The sequence below is a fragment of the Cyprinus carpio genome, chromosome A13 (assembly GCF_018340385.1).
Source record: "Cyprinus carpio isolate SPL01 chromosome A13, ASM1834038v1, whole genome shotgun sequence".
Taxonomy (NCBI): Eukaryota; Metazoa; Chordata; class Actinopteri; order Cypriniformes; family Cyprinidae; genus Cyprinus; species Cyprinus carpio.
The window spans coordinates 1100709-1119408 of NC_056584.1; the positions used below are offsets into that span (position 1 = coordinate 1100709).

General features: G+C 34.9%; 1 protein-coding gene across 1 annotated transcript in view; it reads left to right on the plus strand.

The window, feature by feature from the left end:
* The first annotated feature begins 6096 nt into the window (after nt 1–6096).
* The window catches only part of LOC109069876 (protein FAM83B-like), a 33660-nt gene continuing 21056 nt past the window's right edge, over nt 6097–18700 (plus strand). Inside the window, exons 1-3 of the mRNA XM_042768351.1 lie at nt 6097–6271; nt 9455–9948; nt 15150–15314. Of these exons, the coding sequence (XP_042624285.1) occupies nt 9490–9948; nt 15150–15314 (624 nt within the window). The 5' untranslated portion in view covers nt 6097–6271; nt 9455–9489. The remainder of the gene's footprint in view (nt 6272–9454; nt 9949–15149; nt 15315–18700) is intronic.

Sequence of the window (18700 nt, forward strand, 5' to 3'; positions counted from 1 at the left end):
ATTCCTTGTGTCAAGCCACTCTTGAACAACAGACAGCGTCAGAAGCATCTCGCTTTAAAAAGGACTGGACTGCTGCTGAGTAGTCCAAAGTTATGTGCTCTGATGAAAGTAAATTTTGCATTTCCTTTGGATATCAGGGTCCCAGAGTCTGGAGGAAGAGAGGAGAGGCACACAATCCACATTTCTTGAGGTCCAGTGTAAAGTTTCCACAGTCAGTGATGGTTTGCGGTGCCATGTCATCCGCTGGTGTTGGTCCACTGTGTTTTCTGAGGTCCAAGGTCAACACAGCCGTATAACAGGAAGTTTTAGAGCACTTCATGCTTCCTTCTGCTGACCAACTTTATGGAGATGCAGATTTCATTTTCCAACAGGACTTGGCACCTGCACACAGTGCCAAAGTTTCCAGTACCTGGTTTAAGGACCATGGTATCCCTGTTCTTAAATGGCCAGCAAACTCGCCTGACCTTAACCCCATAGAAAATCTATGGGGTATTGGGAAGAGTAAGATGCGATATGCCAGACCCAACAATGCAGAAGAGCTGAAGGCCACTATCACAGCAACCTGGGCTCTCATAACACCTGAGCAGTGCCACAGACTGATCGACTCCATGCCACGCCGCATTGCTGCAGTAAATCAGGCAAAAGGAGCCCCAACTTAGTATTGAGTGCTGTACATGCTCATACTTATCTTTTTTTATACTTTTTAGTTGGCCAAGATTTCTAAAAATCTTTACTTTGTATTGGTCTTAACTTATATTCTAATTTTCTGAGATACTGAATTTGGGATTTTCCTTAGTTGTCAGTTATAATCATAAAAATTAAAAGAAATAAACATTTGAAATATATCAGTCTGTGTGTTATGAATGAATATAATATACAAGTTTCACTTTTTGAATGTAATTAATGAAATAAATCAACTTTTTGATGATATTCTAATTATATGACCAGCACCTGTACAGAAGCTCAAATACTTTTTTTTTTCAAGAAACTCATTCTTGTGACTCTGATTCGAATTGTTGGAAAACCCAATGGGGAGATTATGCAATTTTTAGTCATGGATCCAATCACTCAGCAGGTGTTGCAATTTTCTTTAACAAATTCAAAGGCAATGTTTTGGAGTCTATTCATTCAGATAATGGAAGATGGATTATACTGACTGTTAAACTTGACAATTCCACTTTAATAATCTGCAATGTCTATGGATTTAATGTTCGAGTACACAATTTAGAAATGTTTAAGAAGATTTGTGATACAATAACAGGTTTAAAAAAGAAGTATAAGGATGGATATGTAATTATTGGTGGTGATTTTAACCATGCGCCAGATGATTCTGTTGACCGCTTTCCACCCAAACATAGTTCACGAATTTCAGATTTATTTGATTTTATAACTGACATATTACAAGATTCTGATGTGTGGAGATATTTGAATCCCAATTGCTGTGACTATACTTGGAATAATAGCACTTTTTCTTTAAAATCAAGAATAGATTACTGGTTGATTTCTTATGACATAACTATGTTTCAGAAACAAAAATTACTTGTGCCCCTCTATCAGATCACAAATTGATATCAATCTTTTTTGATGGGTGTAAGAGTAGTATGATTTGTGGATACTGGAAATTTAACAACAGTCTACTTTCTGACAATTGTTTTGTGGAACAAGTTAAATTGATAGCAAATATTTTTGAAAATAATAATTTAAATTTTACTCAAAAGTGGGAGTTATTTATGTTTAAAGTCAGGGTAATTGCTATGAGAAGAGGTAAAGAATTAAAGAAAAATAAACTTAGGAAGATTACAGAGATAACAGAGCAACTTAATACTTTAAACAAAATACTCTATCCGAGGATGACAAGTTTAAATTATATCTTCTTAATTTAGAAATAGATTATCTATATATAGAACTAGCTAAAGGTGCTTATGTGAGATCAAGAGCCAAATGGTTTGAGGAAGGGAAAAATAATACTAGTTATTTCTTTTCTCTTGAAAAAAGAAATTATACAAGAAACTCTATTTCATCTTTGAATATAAATGAAAGAATCTCTAATAATCCTTCAGATATAGCATCTTTTGTGTATTCCTTTTATGAAAAACTTTATACTTCCCATTCTGACAATGAAAAAATCAGCACTTTTTTACAAACAGTTAAACATTTTGTTCCAGCAGTGTCTAATGATTATAGTGAATATTGTGAAGATGATATTTCCAAAGCTGAGATCTCTGAAGTATTTTTTCAATGAAAAAAGGAAAATCCCCTGGATCAGACGGGTTAACAGTTGAATTTGATTGCGCCTTTTGGGATCTGATAGAAAACCCTTTATTTAGCATGTACAAAGAATGTTTAGAACAGAAAGAAATGAGTACAACAATGAAACAAGGTGTTATCAGTTTAATTCCAAAATCAGACAAAGGCCCCTTGATCATTGACAACTGGAGACCAATAACATTATTAAACATTGATTATAAAATTTTAGCCTTAGTTTATGCCACTAGATTAAAGAGTGGTTTGAATAAAAAAAAACTGGTTTTATGCAGAAAAAAAACATATTAGTTCAAATGTTAGGCTTATATTGGACGTGTTAGATTATAACCAATTTGTTAATTCAGATGCACTCATTCTATTCCTCAACTTTTATAAGGCGTTTGACACAATTGATCAGAAACAAATTTGATCGCCAATTTTTGAGTTTACATGCATTTGGTTTTGGAAATAAATTCATTCAGACTGTTAAAATGTTTTACAAAGGCATTAATAGTTCTGTTATATTACAGAATAATACTTCTAGAAGATTCTTCATCAACAGAGGAGTGAGTCAGGGTTGCCCAATTTCCCCATTTTTGTTTTTAATTGTTGTGGAACTATTAGCAATTAGTGTAGTTAAAAATCCAAATTTACATGGTATAACATTATTTAATAGAGAAATAAAAATATCACAATTGGCTGATGATACAACTTTATTTCTAAAAGATAAGAATCAAATTAAGAATGAATCAAATTAGTTCAAACTTTTTCTGATGCCTTGGGTCTCCAGTTAAATATTACAAAGTGTGAAATTCTTCCAGTGTATGATTCTTCTGAACATTCAGTGTTTAACATTCCAGTGAAAGAATATGTTAATTATTTAGGAATTTATATATCAAAAAATTTGACAGTTAGACAGCATCTTAATTTTAATAACAAGATTAAGAAAACAAAAAATATTTTTGACAATTGGTTAAGAATGGATTTATCTATTATAGGCATAATCTTATTAACAAAAGTAGAAGGTTGTCTTTATTTGTTCAAGATTCTACTTGTAAAGAATTGAATAGATTATAAGTTATTTTTTGCTGGAAAAATAAAAAAAAAAGGAAAAAAAATAGTTGGAAAGAAATCTGAAGGAGGTTTTGAAATGCTGGATTATGTAGACATGAACAATACTTTTAAGATTAATTGGATCAAAAGGTGTGTTGTTGATACTGATTCAGTTTTTTTTTTTTATTCCAAATAATATTTTTAAGAAGGTCAGTGGTCTTAAATTTCTTTTAACTTGCAATTTTGTACCATCTAAATTACCTATAAAACTGTCTAAATTCCATGAGCAAGCACTCTTGGCCTGAAAATTGTGCTTTGTGCATAATTTTTCTCCCTTACAGAATGAAATTATGGAACAACAAATTGATAACAGTTAATCAATTCCCTCTGGGCTTATTAATTTAATATGCAGCCACCTGACTTATTATAAAGTTGAAAATAAAGATTACGATCTCCTTATAAATGGTAAATATGTGTTTGATAAAAAATGTACTAACAAAGATATAAGACAAGTATTAATGAACAAAAGAGAGTTACTCCAAGAGGTAAATTTTACTGGAATTCCATCTTAAGAGATGTTAATTGGAGAAAAGAATGGCTGCTTCCTTACAAATTTTGTATTTCAAACAAGGTAAGAGAAATTCACCTGAAGATCTTACACCAAATATATCCAACTAATATGTGGCTTTCTTATTTTATGGATTTTGGGAAAGAATTTTCCATTGAAGTTATTTGTGGATTTATATTTTTATGGTTTTTGGCTTTCTAATTTTATGGATATTGGGAAAGAATGAAGTCTCTTAAAATAGTCAAAAAAAAATAAAAATAAAAATCTTAATCAACTTTGGAGTTTGTTTTTGATGCCTATTTTTTTTCTGTAATATTGTTTACATGTTCTCAATAAAAAAATAAATAAAAAAAATTAAGGTGGATAGGTTGGACAAATTAACTTGATGAGCAGTCCTAACAAGAGCACACAGCAGGTCGTGCCATCTACTGGCTGGGATAGTCATCGCAGCAGGAGTCTTAAATCGTTTCAGGGTGAAATATGAGTCAAAAATTGTTCTTGAAAGGTTTTGAGAGATAGAAAAAAAAACCCTACTGTAATTTGAGAGCCAAATACATTAATTCTCAGCCTACTTTCTTTACATGTTAGTCTGCCTGTTATTAATGATTGGAAATCTTGATTCTCCTTTAAGTCCATGGGAACACAGATAAACAGTCCACAAACATTTAAATAATCTCATTTAGGCAGATGAGTAAGATTATTTTCCATCATCCACACTATTGAAGAAATGCTTGCTGGAACAAGCCCACACAAAACGCGATACAGTTCAGGTGACGTATATTACAGTGTGGGCTGCTTGCATTAAGATTTCCTTTCGGATAGCATTACTCAACTGTGATGCAGCTACCTTAAGGGACAGAAACCCATTGTGAATGTGCTAATGTGCCTAATGTGGCCTGAAAGACTGCAACTGCTTCTGAAATCCTCAAGCCATAGCCAAACAATACAGCCAAATGATATGCCTCTCTCCACTTAGAAAGGCCCCTGGTGAAAGAATGCAAAGAATGCATTTCCTAAGCAAGTATTTTTGACCATTTTGAGTGTTTTTGACTATTTTTGACCATTTCAAAAGAAAAACAAAGAATAGATATGTTAAAAAAAGGTATTTCTTTATGATCTTTGTATTGAGTTGTTTGTATTCTGGTCTTTCTCTTGCATCACATTTGATTATTACAGCAAGCTGATCTCTCAAGACAAAAACCTATTGTAATCAAAGAAAATATCTCAACCAGGGCCGCATCTTGTACTCACAAGCAAAACTGGGTGCTCCAGAAGGTGAACAAAATATCAAAAACAGTAGGTGGATCCTGTTGCAGAACAAGAAAATCCATGTCCAGGCACTCACATAGTTAGAAGGGTAAAAAGCCTTTATTATAAGACAGGGCTACTTCTTAAATAAAAAGCCAATGCATATCAGCCCAAACAGTACTTTGTCAGGGTTCAAAAAACAATTGCTTTTGCTATTGCGCTGGAGATTCAGTAACGCCTTCAAGCAAAAACACTCAACAGCAGTCACAGAAAACAGCATTAGAGTACTACATGTTCTGTCCGAATCGGGAAACAAAACAAAGTTTCATGATTCAGTTATTTTCTTCAGAAATTAAATGGTTCTAAATTCTCAATCCTACAAATGAAACATTACAATACAAAATGCTCACATACAAAAGAGGGTGTATGGGGGTAAACTGACAAAACCGCTCACATGAAACTCCCTGTGTTCCTTCCACACAAAGGACTGTTGAATAAGCAGTGCACCCCACTGAAGTAGAGATGCGATCATTTATGGCAAGCACATGTGTCCCAGAAGCTTTTTGAGAGCTTTCTCTCTGATCTTTGGAGGCCTGGAAATTTGAGGACAACAGAACATAGATAGTAAGGAGCATTTTGATAGACCAAAACGTGCCTCCAAAAATAAATAAATTCATTCATAAAAAAAGATTTCCTCTCAGCAAGACACCAACATTAGCATGCCTTGCCTTCCTACACGCTGAGATTTTGTACAACAAGAAAGAAGTCATTGAAACATTGTGCGTGTCACATTTACAAAACATCACTGCTGTCAGTGAGAAGATGATAGAATCTGGCAGAAATAGAAACTGTCACATTTATCTGAGTGAACTAGGAACTCTCTGAAAGGATAGAGGCACAGGACAAATGATAGAGGGGAAGAGGCGTGTCTTCAGTATGCCAGACAGGTTTACTGCCTCTGGCCAACGAGACGCTCTCATTATTTGCATGTGAAAACTTGAGTTCCCACCCTTCACCAGGTTCTCAGCACTTCTCCTGTTCAGACACATTCAGGTTCAGAGACTAACTAATCTCCTTCATCTTGCAACATAGCTCATCCATACTGGTACAACGCGGAATAAGAATGCTAAGAGACACAGCATAATGATTTCCTCTTAAGTAAGTAACTTTTTTACAAATGGCAAAGACTTGAATGTCATACTCAGTGTTACTGAAGTACTAAATTGTTTGGAGCAAGTGAAAGAAAGCTGCAGAGTATAGATGACAGGTTACTTTGCTATATGTCTGCCTGTATTGATTCTGCATATTGAAAGATACATTTCACAATGTCAGTGCACGACACTGTAACAGATTATTTCTGAGAAAGGTGCTCAGTGAACTAAATAGGGTTCTTACAAACAAACAGTCTTTTGCTAAACATGGATTTTAGTTTTATCTTTGGAATGTGCTGATGTCTTATGATCTCTAAGACAAACACATATTTGAAAAGTTGCCTGGAATCTCTCAAAATTAGTTTTTTTTTAAATTTTATTTTTTTTGTTTTCTTTCTGAATGAAGAGAAATTGCAAGCAAAATAAAGTTGTTTTTAAATACAATATAAATCAGCGAATCATACAGCAATAATAATAATAAAAAAAAATGTTATTGTAGTAACATATAACTCTCATAGAACCACAAAACGAGTTGTTTAACACCTGCATTAAGTTTTAGTTAACTAAAACTGCCTTTGCTATTCAGTCAGTGTATTAATCAGAGCAGGTGGAGCTCTGAATGACTTAAAGTGTTGCATGCCAACCCCTTCAGAATGCTTTAGGCCTGTGGAGATTTCAGCACCTGCTGATCAAGTCAAGTCAAGTTGAATAAATGAATTATGCCTGATAGAATGAATTTGAAATATGATGAACCTTGATGGATTCTGGGAACCAACCTTTTTAATGACATCAAGGTTATGTAGTGTGTGGTTTTGACCTGAATGCATATGTTACAGTTTTGTTCACCTGTAATTAATTGGTAACTTGTAGATATACCATCTATAACTAACTGTCCTGTACCCAGCAAACAGAAAGAGCAAGTATTGTTTTCCAAATGAATGACCCATTTCTTTCTGTAGAACTCTATTAATATGCAAGTGATTGACAGTTGTTGTTGTTGTTTTGTTGTTGTTGTTGTTTTTGTTTTGTTTAGATTTACTCAACAATTCACTATTAAAACCTCAAAGCTTGATTTTTTTTTTTCAGCTTTAATTTGTTTCTTTAAAGATTAACATAACTAACATAATTTCTGTGCCAGGAGATTTTTTTTTTTTTCATCTTAAATATTTCATTACATTATAATAGATGATTTGGCCAATATATATATATATATATATATATATATATATATATATATATATATATATATTTACCGACTAGTTGTTTTTTAGTGAGAGTTATGGCTTATGCAACTGGTTCAAACAGTTGTGTCTGAGTAGCCATTAGCAGGCTTGAAGGGTTCTGCGACTATTGACATGATTGGAATAACTTTATTTTTCTTCGGGGCTTATAGACATACTTAGCGAGCAACATTTAGAGAGTGTTAACTAACTAAACTAAGTGTCCTGCACCCAGAAAACATTAAGTTGGAAGTAATTAAGTTGGAAATGAAATGTTCTGGTTGTTACTTTAGGCCTGACTCAGTAACAAAGCTGGACAGTGCAATAACATCATAACATTTTCTAACATTTTCAGTGGAAGAAAAATAATTACAGGGTAGCTTCTTCATTATAGGAACAGTGAGTCACTCACAGTTTCATCATAAGCAGAACATGTTACATCTGGAAAGTTTGCTCACTGCTGCTGCTCAGTATTTTAAATGTGCACTCATTAAAAAAAAAAAAAAAAGAAAGAAAGAAAGAAATTTTTTACACATAATTTACTACTTCTATATTATGTTTAAAATGATGTAGACTTACATGAGGTAAATACTGTAGTCATTTCATTGACCTAATATAAATTTATTTATTTATTTATTTACATGTTTATTTATTGGCTTTTTGCTTTATAACAAGCAAACTGGTCTTAAAAATATCTGTAGGCATTTGAAATTAGAGGCAACCACTACATCTTAATCATGATCCAAACAAAGATGCTACACACGTTGCATGAGCAGTTATTTTTGAATGATATTTGAATTGCATTGTATAATTTCAGGATTTAAAGCAAAAAAAATATAAAATAAAATAAAAAAATAAAAAAACATTGGTCTGACTTTAGCCTTGTATTTATTTATTTATTTATTTATTTGTTATTTCTTTTGGCTTCATAAATCATCAGCATGAAACAAATCAGAGGAAGGTCTGAATGAGATGCAAATTCACTCTAATGTTGCACTAGCAGTTGTTTTTGGTTAGACATAGAAATAAATTTTAGGATTTAAAACAAAAACAGAATGGTCTGACTTTAGCCTTTTTTGCTACATAAAACACATTTGCATGAAACAAAAACAGCAGGTCTGAATGAGACGCAAATTCACTCTCTGACAGCTGAAGGTGCTGCTTATGAACCAGCCGAGATATAGCATTTCCTTGGTTATGTATGTAAACATAGCAGAGCTGCGCTTTATACAAAGAGAAGAAAATGCCATCATTGCCATCGAAACGTTTCTCAAGACAGTTCCTTTCAGTGATATATTGATATAACCCCATACCCCGAATTCAGTATTTTCTTCATATACTGTATTTTGACCATCGTGAACACAGTGAGCTGTTGTTCTCTGCCTGCTACAGTATTTTCTCCTCTTTGCGCTCATCTTCAGCGTCTCTGGCCTCTGTTCACTGTCCTAGTAGCTCCTGAAAATAACAGAAAAATAAGTACTAAAAATACAGTACAAAGAATGGAGAAGTGTAATGCATTTTTGTACTTATTTTACTGTTATTTTCGGGATCTACTGGGACAGTGATAAAGATCTACCAGTCGATCGCGATTGGTCTAGAGTGATGGCACTGATGCATGGGATCCATCATTCCAAAACAAATGTGTGTGGAGAAGTAACATGTTCAAACAAGCAGTTCCTACAATCATAGCCTGAGCGTTAAGACAAACGGCAGGACCTCAAACTTGTATACAAGCCAGTGATGACTGTTCTTTGAGGTTCGTATTGGAAACATTTTACACAAGCGGCTGAAACCAAAAAGCTAAAACGTGCAAAGCTTGCCAAACCAGGCCTTGGTAGCCAAGAAGAGGCTCCTAACAAGCATTTAATGCTATTCAGGATGCTTTCATGCATGTATCTAGGTGCTTTGTAACAGAATATTGTTGATGTACAGAATTGTCCTAGTTAAACATCATGTGTTTTGTTTCTTAGGTGACAAAGGCTGTACAGTGTTTTGAGGAATCCAAATGAACACCGTTATGGAATCCGAATTTTCACTGCTGTCCTCCTCAAAGGGAGAGTTCAAGGCCGAAAATTACATACAGCCGCATTACAAGGAAGCGTATCGGTTAGCCATTGACTGCCTAGTCAAAGAGGGAGAAGATTCTTATCGAAATTTCATCAAAGAGGAGGGCATATGCGGTTTCCTCTCTGAGGAAGAAATCAGCCATATTACAGAGAGCGCTGTGCAGCCCCCCACCAGCATCCACTCAGAGGAAGTGGACTGTAAACAGGATGACACATCCTCCACGGGCACATACTGGCCCACTCACTCGGACACTGACCCACCAAACCTGGATTTAGGCTGGCCAGAAGTCCCACACAGAAGGCTCAAGACCAGCATAGACTTGCTCTTCCACCCGCCAAGGCAAAACAGCCCCACTATAAAGGAAGTGATCCGCAAACATATACAGGATGCCAGGCAGGTAATGTTGATAAAAAAGCATGCTGAAAAAGGACTGAAACCAGTCCTTCTGTAGATCATGTGCTTTTGAACTATGCTGAGAGTTAAGAAACACATAGCTGCTCACATAGAGCTACACACATAGCTCAAGAATGTCCTAGAATCAAAACTGAGCTTTTGAATGGTGTTGCAGCCTAGTGGTAACAGATCTGGTTGGCAACTGAAAGGTTGTGGGTTCAAAACCCACAAGGGGTGATCCATGAACTTGCATCATTGTGCCCTTGAACAAAGCTCTTAACCTCAGGTTGCTCCAGGGAGACTGCTCTACACCTTTCAATTTCCACAATCTAAGATGGTGCAGCATGTTGATAAGATCACTCTTTTGAAAATGAGTTTCACTGTCACTCTGTTGAGCTTGCAATAAATAAATGAGCAAATCTTTGAAAGTCTGAAAGGCTAATAGAGTGCAGAGTCAGATTTTGCATGTCCCATTCATTATGTACATAAAGTAATTGATTTTAAGCAATAATGTTTAAACATAGTCAGGCCAGCCATGAGCTCCAAGGCTTAAGCTCCTGACATAAGCTCCTGTAGAAACCATAAGTCAGTGTTTATTTTCCAAATTTCAGTGAAGAACACTAGCCTTACTCGTGATGCAAGAATTGTAGTCGAACAACTTTCATATTTGTGTTTATATATATATATATATATATATATATATATTGCATTTCACTGTATACCTATAATTAGTGAATTTCACTGTAATCCACAAAGCTTCGTGGAATGAGTAGTACGCAGTAGGTATGAGTATAGAGTAAGCAATTTGTCTTAAGAAACCTTGTCTTTTTTTTATCATTTTCAAATAATTTTTTTGATTTAAATATTTTTTTATTTTTATTGTTTAATAGCTAGCAAAATGTGCCAATAAACAAAAAAGCCAAATCTTTAACTTTTCATCCACCAGGCTGGTCTTAACAATTGTGTCTTACAGGGCATATTTCACGCAATATGAATAAATTATTTTCCTCAAATAAAGCCAGTGTCAGTACTTTGGCCTCTATGGTAAAAAGGTATTTTCTAGGCATCTTCGGCTGTTGTAATTGTAGCTTGCTGTTTTTCTTTAGGGTCTAATAGATCTAACAGATCGTGGCTACATGAGCGAAGATCTTTAAAATCTAGAGATACAAAGTTTGTCTTTGATCTTCACTGGAATCACCTATCATACACACATGTTCAGCCTTGCAGACAGCTTCTACCTTTAGAGTAAAGTGAACATACCCCCCAAAGACATGTCTTTCTAAATAAATTATGTTAACACAACTACTTAAAAACAGCATAGAAGCTCTCAAAGCACTCTGGGGCTGAAATAAAATCCATTTTCAGTTAGGCTACATCATTTTGTTTATCTTCAGTTGGATACATTTAGCTAAGGTTCGACATGCCTGACACTGTGGAATTAAAGTCTTTGCGCCTAGCACTGCTATGCAATTGTTAGTAAGAGAAAAAGAGATAAAGAAAGGAAATATGGCCAGCTTAGATTTCACTCCAAAATCAAAAGATTAATGGTAGATTATCTCTAGTTCAATGTGACATTATTTTCATGATAATTAAGTATATTCCCCATATTATTATTATTATTATTATTATTATTATTATTATTATTATTTTAAAATTATTTTATTCTTGCACTGATGAGAGCAGCATTGTTGTCTGTCAGACCAAAAAATGTTGCACTGTCACACCGGTATAGGAAAAGTGACAACCATTTTCACCCCACGATCCCTGCTTGTTCACCTCACGATTCCCTCATAAACACAGAGGATGCTATTGATTGATTTCATTTAAATCATGGCTATTGTGAGCAGCCCCACAGTTATGACACCTTGAACTCTTGCTAAAGAAGTGATAAGGACAGGTACATCATTTTCTCCCTCAGGCATCAGTCATGTACAAATTACAGCAGTCTCTCCTCAGCAACAGTGGCAGCTAACCTGTGCTGAACAAACACAGAGCAAACAATGGAACTAGTTGTGCAATATGCAATGCTGAAATGATCGCTCCCTTTACAGTTGACGAGACAGGAGTGCCAGAAACAACTAGGTGTGCCTATGAGAAGCAAGCTTTACAACATAAAAAAAAAAAAAAAAAAAAAGTCATGCAAAGACTTCCTTGCTACTCGGGTGTGGAGCACTCTTTATTAGTAATAAGTGACAATGCATTGCCTCCTTTCTGAGAAATACAAGCTTTGTATTTTGTTCATGAGAGATGATTATATAATAATGTGGCAGCATGTCTAAGAGCTTCTACTGAACATTGTACACAGATGGACTAAGATAGATCCTTGTGATTGAGAACAATACTGTCAACATAAGCTCCCATTAATTCAGTGCTGGCCAAACTTTGTGGTCTTAACTTCTTGGTCTTGTAAAAAAAAAAAAAAAAAAAAAAAAAACTAAATTCTAACACAAAAACACACAACCCCACACACCCACAATCTAATTTCTTCCAAATATTGTCCCAGATAGTAATACTATGGAAGTCTGTTTCACCTATGAATAAAAAATAATAATGGCAATTGCGACTTTTTATCTCCCAATTCTGACTTTTTTTGTCTCGCAATTGCATGATATAAACTCGCAATTCTGAATTTTTTCTCGCAATTGTGAGTTTATATCATGTAATTCTGCCTATTTTCTCACAGCTTTAACTTACTTTCTCAGAATTGTGACATATAATCAATTGTGAGTTATAAAGTGTAACAGTTCTGATAAAAAAAGTCAATTTTATTACAATTGTGAGTTTGCATCATGCAATTCTTGACTTTATTTTTTTTTCTAGAATTGCAAGCTCCTAACATGCATTATAACATTATAGATTACGTGATTACTGGCGTATTGTTTTGTTGTTTGTTGAGTCAATTTTATTTGTATAGCACTTTTTTACAATACAGTTGTTTCAAAGCAGCTTTACAGAAAATCATGATGTTAATGTTTATAATATCGTAATATAGTCACATTAAGAAGATTAGAGCTAGGTGATAATAATATAGTTTACATTTTGCAGTGATACAAGCAATCACGCTGTTGAGATTTGTTAAATAGTATATATTGTCCTATGTGAGTATACTATATATATGCAGATAAAGTTGGATATACTATATATCAAACTTTACATATAGAGCTGAGCGATAATATTTGGTAGTATATACCACTTAACGTGTACAGTATGTATCTGCTTAAAGTTGGATATGCTTATGGTAGTATAATTCATTATTAATGATTAATTGGTTAATAAATTAAAGTTATTCATTCATTATGTAGTGATACTGAGAATTATGAAACCAGTGAGGTATTGTTCTGTTAACCATTTAGCTGTTGTGCTTATTTTTTCGTGTAATGATGCTCAAGAAAATTGTAGTTGCCTTTACACACTGTAAAAAGTGGCAACCTACAGACAAATATATATATATATATATATATATATATATATATATATATATATATATATTTGTTGGTATGATTCAGTGATGCTATTATTTTTAGGTTTCCATTTTCAGTGCAAGAAGCATGACTTTGAGTGTCAACAAATGTATGTTTTCTCAAAAATCGTAATAGATCATGGATCACATTTCAGTTTGTTTGTTTGTTTTTTCCAGAGCAGAGCAGAGCAGAGTCAGACCCATTAGGCGAGATAGGCGACCACCTAGGACAGCATCTCACGAGGGTGTGGATTTACCAAACCAGTTTCATTGTGCTGAATGAACTGCACCTTGTGTGGCTCTGGCGCTCTGATTATATGTACTCCCTTGAGTCGACTAACAGCATGAAACACTTGAGCAATGTATACAGTATCTCGTCAGGTGTGTTTGGGGGTGGAGGGTCTCATCTAGGGTGTCAAATCATATCCACTGATATACTAGCCTCTGACAAGATTCAATCAAACTGAAAGCAGTTTCATTTATGTCGACAAGAGAACATTATACAATAGAATACATCAACCGCAATATATCAAGGTGTTGATGGGGTTTTTGTATAAAAGAGTGGAAGCAGGTGTGAGAAAAGTCGTTTTTCTTACAAGCTTTTAAAATCATAATTGCCATTATAAGAGTTTACTTGTATTTCCAAGTGAAATGTTGCGTGCACTTTACTTGTACGCATGTTTTTTAGAACAAAGGAATTTTAAAAGCAGTAAAAAGTATTATTAGCTTTGATTCTGCCTGGCAGTAATGAAGCCTTTTCAGTATTTCAGTGACACATGGACAAGTAAATTAGAAAGGATCAATGGCTTCTTAAGGTGAAGGATGAGAGGAGACACTTGGAATAAGAATTCATGAGGACTCTTAATGCGAAAAGTACAGCATGTAATAAAACACATGGACTATTATGTCTAAGTAAACAAGATATCCTTGGTTTAAAAATGGCAGTGTGTATGGATGTGATGAGCTTAACAAATAAAATTGAAGGCTTCCTTATTTTCAACCTTTATTGTATAAAACAGATCATGGCATCTTTTGTCATATTGCTGTTTTACCCTGTTATGCATCTTTGAGTGGTACCTAACAACCTTAGTCATGGTAAAATCTCCCATAAGGCCTCTCATGGCCTATTGCTTTATTGAAATACAAAACTCTAAAGGTCAGACAAGATTATATGCTGTACACCATTGATCACACTGATCTCATCAAATTCTGTAGAAATTATTTATTAATCATTTGTTAATGAGTACACGTTGTACAGGGTGTGGTGAGATATGACAAGACTTGTTGTCATCTGGCATTAATGGAACATCTTAAACCTGCCAAGGCTTGAATCATGGAATGCCGGTCTTCATGAAATACAAAGCTAACCCTAATCCTAACCTTTAAATAATACAAACCGTCTTACAAATACAAAAACTTATCCCCTGACTTCTTTCTGTTTAATATTAGGCAAAAGGCCAAAGAAAATACATAGCATCCCCTGTTGGTTTCATGAATGGCGTCTTTCAAGTTATTGAATGTGACTTTTGAATACGCAGAAAAACAGCGGGTGCCGTTTTAATAAACTGAAGATGCTTCTTGGCTGACACCTCTGGTTCACACCTCTGCTTTGTTCAGCTTTGTGTAACTGACAGGGATGTCATTGATTTAAGAGAGTATCAGAGACGGCCTGTTCTGATGGTGAATACCCAAAAATCCTCTGAGGCTGATGTTTCTATTATGTTTTCATTTTTATGTCTATACAGGTCATAGCAATCGCTATGGATGTTTTCACCGATGTAGACATCTTCAAAGAAGTGGTGGATGCCTCAGTCAGAGGTGTTCCTGTCTACATTCTCCTTGACCATAATCACTTCAAAAGCTTTCTCAATATGGTAGAAAAACAAGACATCCAAATCCAAAAACTCAGGGTAAGTGTCCATATTCTACTGTATATTGCCTTCAAGTCTTGACATCCATTCCAAAACAGCATAATTTACTATGTTAATTTCCTTTACTTATGTTTGCTAGAAAACAAACATGGAAAAAATAATAATAAATAAAATAAAATACAATAAATATAGAGATGGAAAAACATTCCAAAACACCTTTATGTTATGCTTTGGTCAAGTGATACTGAAACGCAGAGCAGGCAGCGGAGCTAAGTGCAGTGTATGTCGGAGAGGGACGAGGCTTCCCGTTCTGCTTAAGAGAACAGTGGCACTCTAGACAAATATGTTGCCTCTACCATTAACAAGAGAGAAGCCTACTGCTTAATGTATGAACCTGTGCATGAAAAGGTTTTCTCGATTGAGTGTGCTCGCTAAAGGAGACAGAATGTGTGTACTGGATCAAAACATACTCTCAGTACTGGAACATACAGGAAACTGACAAACAAACAAATACAGAGAAGTGGTAACACTTACCAGAAAATACTAAAAATTCACCAGATTTATTTATTTATTTATAAACTACAATTTTCTAAACATGGTGCAGTTCAGTTTCATTTCTCATCATATTTCATCATGGCTTTTGCATCATGATCAAATGTACTTGAGAGGGAATGAGACACAGTTTACCTCAAGCTCCAACATCAGCCAAGCATGTGTGCGTCAGCCGAGAGAAAGAGAGATACAGTATGAAGCTACTCCCGTTGGACAAGCATCCCTGTTCTCTGTGGAAGCATGAAAATAAATAAATAAATATTTATTTATGTGAGCCAAAATCATCACAATTTAAAAGAACCAAAGACTTAAACTACTTCAGTCTGTGTGCATTGAATTTATTTAATACACAAGTTTCACAATTTGAGTTGAATTACTGAAATAAATGAACATTTCCATGAAATTATAATTTATTGAGATGCACATGCATATCTGTGACCATGTTGATTCAAGAGCTTCGAATTGCAGGTGTCAAGGACAACAAATGCAATTTTTGTTATTGCATACATATATATCTGATTCCTGAGTGTGACCAGATTTTCTCATCTATCTGCATTATGTTCTTCTAGCTGATGGTTGGGGCTGCTGTCAGTGTAAACATTTGACTGACATAATGAATAACCAGAAAAACAAAACATCAAGAGCAATCTGCAAACCTGTCATGCTGTTACTCTTGTTATTTTTTTTTATTTTATTTTATTTTTTTACGGAGCTTTCCTCTCTCAGAACTTTTCTTTCTTTGTTCAGGGTGATAAAGGAAACGAAAGTTGTTGAAATGAAAGAATCATTCTTTGATAAACTTACACATATACTGTACATGATCACTAAAAGAAAATTCTAAAAAAAAAATTCTACATGATCAATTTCAACTAAATACTGTCTTTGCTCTTTGTAAGCAAATCATTTTTATTTATTCACACTGAGTTTCTTGTCACGTATGACGACATCTGGAAGTATTCATGTACTGATCATGAGCCTTATAAAAAAACTATGAACTGGAAGCACCGTCCCTCCCACTTCTTCCCAGAGGGCATTTATTATTACATGTAAAACAAGCTGCAATTAAGATTTTTCTCACCACACCAGTGCCATCATCAGGGTATTTTTCTGCTACTGACATTTTCTGTTACTCAGTATATTTAAATGTCACTACAGAGCATAGCAACATTTATTGAAGCAGATCCTGACATTTCTATGGCTAATTTATTATTTTAAATTAAATTGAACCGACTTTCTTCACTGTAGACACAAGAACCTTTCATTTTACAGTTTAATGTTGTTTGGGTGCACACAGATGGTACATATAAACTTTAACAGCTTTGTCGATTTAGCAGCAGTGATAAGAACTGACCCTTGGCTTCAACAGACATACTTTTTTTTGATTTTGTAATACAAAAAGATTAGATTTTTTTTTTTTTTTTTTTTTTTTTTTTGTAATTTTAAAAGATTAGTGTTTTTTTTTTTTTTTTTTTTTTTTTTTTTTTTTAAGAATAGAATTGGAATAGAGAGTGCTAGAGTTAGAGGGTCAAATAAATATGGAAGAGATGTGTTTTAGCCGGCCGATTCTTGAAGATGCTGCTCAGATTGAGTTGGGCAGGTCATTCCACCTGGAGGTAATATTTAAAAGTCAGTGAAAGTGATTTTTTGTCTCTTTGGGATGGCACAATAAAGTGACATTCACTTACACAACGCATGCTTGTAGAGGGCACATAAGTCTGAAATAATGAATTTAGGTAAAGGGGTGCAGAGCCAGTGGTGGTTTTGTAAGCAAAAATTAATGCCTTGAATTTTATGCGAGCAGCTATTGGTAGCTAGTGCAAATTGATAAACAGAGGTGTGACATGCATTCTTTTCGGCTTGTTAAAAATTAATCTTGCTGCCACGTTCTGAATTAATTGTAAAGGCTTAATAGAAATGTCTGGAAGACCTGCCAAGAGAGCATTGCAATAGTCCATCCTGGACAGAACAAGAGCTTGAACAAGAAGTTATGAAGCATGTTCCTAAATAAAGGGCCTGATCTTCGTGATGTTAAATAAAGCAAATCTGCAGGACTGGGCAGTTTTATCATAACCCCAAGGTTTCTGGCTGTTTTTAAAGGAGTTATGGTTGATGTGCCAAACTTGATGGTGAAATTGTAATGAAACTATGGGTTTGATGGAACCACAAGCAGTTCTGTCTTGGCAAGGTTGATTTGAAGGTGATGGTCTTTCATCCAGCAAGAAAAGTCTGTTAGACAAGCTGAGATGGAGCAGCTATTTTCGGATCATCAGGATGGAATGAAAGGTAGAGTTGAGTGTCATCGGCATAGCAATGATATAAAAAGCCATGTTTCTGAATGACAGAACCTAGTGATGCCATGTAGACAGAGAAGAGAAGTGGACAGCTACTGGCACCCCAGTAGTTAGATGTTGCGATTTGGACACCTCTCCAAGATACCTTGAAGGACCTACCTGAGAGATAAGACTCAAACCACTGGAGTGCAGTTCCTGAGATGCACTTTGCCAATAGGGTCAACAGGAGGATCTGGTGGTTAACCGTGTCAAAAGCAGCTGACATATCCAGCAAGATAAGTATTGAATATTTGTAATCCGCTTTTGCCAGTCTTAGGTCTTCAACAACTGAGAGCAAGGCAGTCTCGGTTGAATGTCCACTTCTGAATCCAGACTGTTGCTGTCGAGGAGATTGTTCTGTGTGAGAAAGGCAGAGACTTGGTTAAACACAACTCGTTCAAGTGTTTTTGCAATGAAAGGATGAAGGGAAACCGGTCTGTAGTTCTCTAAAAGAGATGGGTTAAGGGTGGGTTTCTTAAATAGTCGGGGTTGTAGTTGCCTGTCTAAATGCTGAGGGAAAAACACCAGTGTGAAGGGAAGTGT